Source organism: Rhinolophus sinicus, chromosome 14 (assembly GCF_057876585.1).
Source record: "Rhinolophus sinicus isolate RSI-liver-muscle chromosome 14, RSI-T2T, whole genome shotgun sequence".
Classification (NCBI taxonomy): domain Eukaryota; kingdom Metazoa; phylum Chordata; class Mammalia; order Chiroptera; family Rhinolophidae; genus Rhinolophus; species Rhinolophus sinicus.
This window is the reverse complement of record NC_142514.1, coordinates 154,091,758-154,098,312: the sequence shown is the minus strand read 5'-3', so window position 1 is coordinate 154,098,312 and position 6,555 is coordinate 154,091,758. Positions and strand designations below refer to the sequence as shown.

The 6,555-nt window shown below is 43.4% G+C and overlaps 1 protein-coding gene across 1 annotated transcript; it reads left to right on the top strand.

The window, feature by feature from the left end:
• The first annotated feature begins 2,934 nt into the window (after window positions 1–2,934).
• On the top strand, window positions 2,935–4,821 carry LOC109439790 (mas-related G protein-coupled receptor member X2-like). The gene has a single exon (XM_074336118.2). The coding sequence runs from the start codon at window positions 2,950–2,952 to the stop codon at window positions 3,943–3,945; it is 996 nt and encodes a 331-aa protein (XP_074192219.2). The 5' UTR covers window positions 2,935–2,949; the 3' UTR covers window positions 3,946–4,821.
• Window positions 4,822–6,555: the final 1,734 nt, after the last annotated feature.

The following is a 6,555-nucleotide window of genomic DNA, read 5'->3' as shown; positions in this document are numbered from 1 at the left end:
GTAGAGAGAGAGAGGGAACAGACACTGTGTGTGGTGTGCTAAATTTCTTCATGAGGGAACTCAATAAACTCTGTTGTTCACATTGATAAATCAAAACTTGAAATATAGTGTGATCATGCAAAGCTATAAAATAACTACTAAAGAAGCTAAAAACGGAAACTGTAAACATTGGTTGCGATTGGGGAATAAGATGAAGAGGCTTTGCATTTCAGTTTATACACTTTGGTGTCTCTGCAATAAAACGAATGTGCATACCTTACTGAGTAAATGTGAGTAAATGTAGAAAGCTCAGGTGAGCCAGGCCATGGAGGGCCCTGAACGTGAAGCAAAGTATTCTTTAGCTGTGGAATCTCACATTGCCTGGTGGGTGGGCTTCCTGCACAGGCTCACAGTGGGCAGCGAAAGGCTCAAGAACAGACATTCTACCAGAAAGTGGGGTGGGTGGGGAAGGATGGTGAGAGGCCAAGATAAGTGGTTGGAGTCAAGGTCAACGAGAAATGTCTCGTGAGGTCCTTGTCTCACAAATCTCCAGAATCTCATTGGCCAGTGTCCCCTGTGCAGGAAATCACAGGGGCTGTCCAGCCTCTTGATAAGCCTTTCTTAGTCACCAGGTTTCACTCCTGCTCCTGCCGGCACCTCCTATCCAGACGGTGGAAAAGCACTCTCTGCTGTTTGTCTCCCCCAGGAGACTCTTCCTTTTCTACTCACCACCCTCAACGAGAAGATGGAGCTAAGGTAAGAGTTCGCTCACAACTGTCTTCTCTCAAAGGCAGTGTTGTTTTCTCCCTCTTAGTCCACATGCTGTGATTTCATCTTGGGGAGGGGCAGGCAGGGGCCATGGGACCCATCAGTGAGAGTCAGCACACGTGAGGCTCCCTCAGGAAAGCTGTGGGCGCTGGGAGCTTAGACTGTGGGAGGTCCACACGGGGCCAACCAGCTTCTGTCTGCTTCTGTTGTATCTCTCTAGTTCTCCCTCTCTCTCCAAACATTCAAATCTGCAACTATGGAGAGGAATGTTCTGCTAATTTTAATTTAGGAAACAGGATGGCAAGTAGACATTGCTATGCAATGCCAACGTATTTTTAATAACTTCACTTTCACAGACTAGCTTGCCGTTCAGTGAGGTTGTTTGTTTATTAGTTTTGTCCTTGTATCTGGCTTGTCCCAGCAGAAACATTGTGGAAAGTTCAATAAAGGGATTGTGTACAAGGTGCAGGCAGGGCTAAGGGAAATATGTGAAGGATGCAGAGGACGCCCAAAGACAAGTCATAATAGGGAGGTGTTACCATTCTGTGTCCTGATAGGGAAAGGAAAAGAGAAGTTACCATAACTCAGGGAGGGCAGTGGGTGTAGCCGTAGTTGTCACTGTGACAGTAAGAAAGGCCACCAGACACAGGCTATGGCCTTAGGTGCAGTAATAAAGCCACTGCTTACTCACAGCCTGGCAGCAGAGGCCAGGGAGTTAAAAACCCTAAATCACCCTCCTTCTGCTCTAAGTTACCTACCGGTGTCTCCTTTAAACTGAGAGCAACCAGGTGCCAGAGTAAAAGGGAGCCCGTCCATGAGACAGAGATGTCTCCTCCCCAGACACAGAGGAGAGCAGCGTAAACAGAAATAAGATTCAATGTCACAGGAGAATATCCATGTCTTCTTATAGCCTCTTCACATATACTGTTCCTGGTACCGACCCTCAATATGATTGGATCAATTTCTCACTGTATCTCTTTTATTTGTTTGTTTATTTGTTTGATTGTTTGGTTGTCCTTCCCTATTTGGTGTTAGTTTCTTGGAATAATGTCTCACTAGCATCATAAATGCCTGTGAATAGATGCAGACTTTTTTTTAAAGGTGGGAGTACACAGGTATATATAAATATTTTAAGTTTATGATTTCGGATGCTATATAAAGTAAACTATTATAGGAGTTCCTTTGCCACAGAGATAGGAAAGACAGTTTGGGGAATATAATCAATAACGTTGTAAAGATTATGTAGGGTATCCTTTGGACACTTTTTTATTAGGGAGACACTTCATGGATGGTTTGAATGTCTGACCACAGCAGGGTACACATAATGCTAAAGCTGAATAATAATGAATGTCAACTATAATTATACACACATATAGTAATAGGATCTGTAGTACAGCAAAGGGAATAGAGTCGATGGAAGTGAACAGCTATATACAATGACAGAGGGGTAGTAAATTGGGGGACGTAGGTATCACTTTGTGAAGGGTTAAATGTCTAACTATTACATTGTTTTTAACCTGAAACTATTTTTCTTTTAATAAAGATTTCCTTAAAGTGGGTTCCCACACACAGAGCTAGACTGGGGCACACAATGAATGGGAGAAGTGTACCTCCTGTCATGATAAAGCTTACACACTGGGCCATTTCTAACCCTAGAGTCCTGGCCAACTCACACCTCTAACAGAAGAGGCCACAATCTCTTCATGACCCTAAATCATGATCTCCTTTCTGGTGGATGGACACTCTCTATCACTTAAGTAGCCCATAGATCATGCCTGGGCTTCCAACTTCCTGCCCTCAAAGGAAATCTCAGTCCCAGGGCAGATGGAATGCTGAGTTCAGTGCTGTTGTCATTCACATAACCTGTCCAGACTTCTCTTCTCTTGCCTGTAGACATATGTCATGACCCTCAGCAGAAATATTTGGATCATAGATTAATGTCATGTCTGTACAGGGTCCCCGTTGCAGTAGAGAGAGCCCTGGATTTAGAGTCAGAGAGAACTGGGTTTGAATACAGTTTCCACGACACAAGGTTGTGTGTCCATCAGGAAGTACCTTAATCTCTGCAAGCCTGCATATCCCTGCTCTGTAACACAGGACAGTAATTCTCCTGCAGAAGGGTGGCTGTGAGAGTCAGAGATCATAGAGCATGTGCTCAAGTCTTGTTTCTGTCCTAGTGGCTCCAGTGGAAGATTCCTGAGCATGAATGCAACGGTCACGGCTTCAGGGATATCACTAACGCCAATCAATGGAAGTGACCAGGCCACTCCTCAAAACGGAACAATGAGGACACTGATCTTATTCATGCTTACGGCCATCATAGCCCTGGTGGGGCTGGCAGGAAACGCGGTTGTGCTGTGGCTCCTGGGCTTCCGCATGCAGAGGACCGCCGTCTCTGTCTACATCCTCAACTTGGCAGGAGCCGACTTCCTCCTCCTCTGCTGCCTGATGATTCGTTCCCTGCAGACACTCACCTACTACTTCCGTTCCATCCCGATTTCCAATCACAGCTTTCTCGTCGCTGTGCTCACCTTTGCCTATATCACCGGCCTGAGCTTTCTGAGCCTCATTAGCACTGAGCGCTGCCTGTCTGTCCTGTGGCCCATCTGGTACCGCTGCCATCGCCCCAGACACACGTCGGATGTCATGTGTGCCCTGCTCTGGGCCCTGTCTCTGCTGCTGAGCATCCTGGAAGGGAAGTACTGTGGCCTCCTGTTTAGTCATTTTTATGAGGTCTGGTGTAAAGTATTCGATTTCATCAGTGCTGGGTGGCTGATTTTCTTATGTGTGCTTCTCTCAGGGTCCAGCCTGACCCTGGTGACCAGACTGCTGTGTGGCTCCCATCGGGTGCAGCCGACCAGGCTGTATGTGACTGTCCTGCTCACAGTGCTGGTCTTCCTCCTCTGCGGCCTGCCCTGGGGCACCTACTGGTTCTTCATATACTGGATTAAGGGTTATTCAGATGAGTTCTCCCATCTGGTTACCCCGGTTGCATTTGTCCTGTCCTGTGTCAACAGCTGCGCCAACCCCATAATTTACTTCTTTGTTGGCTCCTTCAGGCAGCGATGGAGGAAAGGAAGGCAGACCCTGAAGCTGGTTCTCCAGAGGGCTCTGCAGGACACTCCGGAGGGGGATGAACATGGAGGACGTCCTCCTCAGGAAACCCTGGAGATGTCGGGGAGCACTCTGCTGTCCTGATTCAGAGTCTTGCTTTGTTCCGACACATGGGTTTGGAGAACCAACTTTGTCCCTATCAGGTTGGGAGGTTTCTTAAGTCTCACAGCCTCTGGGAATCTGAATTAGAACAATGAACATAACAATCCTGCTGATGATGATTGAAACTGTGTCTGTTAAGCACACATTGAGTGCAGGGTCTCAGGACTGCCTTACCCAGGACGCTCACTCCACCTCCTTGGGAGCTTTGCCAATGCTGGGGTCCAGACTCTTCCCACTTTTGAAGACTCCACCTCCAGCAGGAGCTAAACACAGTGCAGGAAAGACCAAATTTCTTTGATCACCAAACTTGATAGAAACTAAAAGAACATTACATTCGACCAGCTTCTGTGGTCTCTCTCCTGCAATCTGTCACTATAAATTAGAGAAGGAAAGTTCAGTCCAGCCCCAAAGAGCAGTGTTCTTTGTTTTTGGCAGGCCTCAGAAAGCTCCCTATCATAATAACTGTTGACTGAATAAATGAATTAATGAAGGATACATGATGATTTTCAAGTCCAGTCTGTGCTAAATCTCCAGATTTAGCCAGATTTCAGTCATCATCTTTAAGTTTGTGGCTTTCACCATTTTCACCCTTTGCAAACATGAAGTTAAGTTTTATCACCAGATAAATCAATGTCAAAGCTCATTTAAGGTTTCAGGTGGGTTGTCTTCAGTGTTTCTTTTCAAGTGCCCTCCCGCAGGATCCCACGTTCTCCCTCTCTTTCCAACCCTTTGCCTCTGCCCTGATTGTCCCTTTCTGGAGACTTTCTAATCCTCCATGTCAGGTTTCCAATGGGTCTTACTGGACTCTATGGCCTCCGAGGACAGCTTCTGTTTCAAATATGCCTTTCATGCAAAGACCTCTCAACACTTATTAATCATATTTCAGTAAAAAATTTTAACTTACATATTCTCTAAACAAATATATTGAGTTTCAATGTTGTTCTCTTAAACATCTTTAATACAAGAGTAATTAAGACAGAGTGTTGAACAGATCATCACTTCAACGAGTTTGTGCCGTGATACACTCACGTGACGCAAACCCCAGTCAACACACATCCTATTTTCAGCACCTCTGAAAGTCCTCTCCTGCCCGCCCAGTTATTCCTCCTGCCACAGAGGCAACTTTTATTCCTACTTCTGTCACCAAAGATTTGTTTTCTCTGATTTTTGACTTTATGTATTTAGGATCATAAAGTGTACTTTTTCTTCTTACCTCCTGTCACTAAGCACAATACTTGTGAAATTTACCCATGTCGTTACATTGCATGTATCAGTAGTTTGTCCCTGGTATGAAGCTGAGTGCTCTTTCATTGTATGGGTGCACCACAGCTTGTTTTCACATTGATAGGTAATGAGTAGCATTCCATATATAGAAAACTAGTGTGAATAAAGCTGCTTGAACATTCTTATTCAACTTTTTCTGGACATATGTTTTCGTTTTCCTGGATAAATGAGCTGAAGTGAACTTGGTGGGTCACACAAGGCGTATGCTGAACTCTGTGAGAATCTGCCAAACTCTCTACTGTGATTGTCCTATTGCACATTCCCACCAGCAGTTATGCAACTTTCAGTGGCTCCACAGGCTCCTGAAAACAGCATTGCCAGTCTTTTGGGTTTTACTCATTCCAATCAGTGTAAAATTGGTATCTCTTTGTGTTTAATTTGAATTTCCCATCTGACTTATGAAGTAGAGCATCGTTTTATGTACTTACTCTCTACTTCTTCTTATACTGAAGTGTGTGTTTAAGTTTTGCCCGTTTTTATTGTGTTTCTCTTTTTCATCATTTATTTGTAGGAGTTTTTGTATATGGAGAATGAGTTCTTTGTTACTTGTGTATTGTAAATATTCATCCCGTCAGTGGTTTGCCCATTCATTTTCACAGATTTTTATATTTTAGAACACTTATAGATTTAAAGAGAAATTGCACAGAAAGCACGGAGGGTTCCCATACACTCCCCTCCCCCATATCTACTCTCCCACACAGTTTCTCCTATTATTAACATCTTCTATTCATGTGGCACTTTTTAAATTAGATGTGCTTATGTAGATACATTATTATGAACTGCAGTCCTTAGTTTATGTTAGCATTTACTCTTTGAGGTGTATAGTTCAATGCATTTGACAAATGCTGAAGTACCATTATACTATCATATAGAATAGTTTCTCTACCTTCAAAAATGAATTGACTACCTCTGCATAGATTTTTCATTTCCCTCTGTCTTTCTTTCTTCCTTCCTTCCTTTCTTCCTTCCTTCTTTCCTTTCTTTCTTTCTTTTTGCATTTATTCTGTTAAGTGTTCTCTGAGCTACCTGGAGCTGTACTTTCATCCTGTCAATATTTGAAAAATACTCAGTTATTATTAGTTCAGTTGTTTCTTCTCTTTCTTTCTCTCTTCCTCCACCTATGACATTCCCATTACATGTATGTTACAACTTATGTAATTATCCCACCGTTTTTGAATATTATAGTATCATATAGAATAGTTCCTGTTTTTTTCGTATTCTTTTCTCTTTTATTTTCAGTTAAGAATTTACTGTTAAAACAGAGGGCACACAAAAAAAATACATATACATTATGAGAAAGATAAAAAC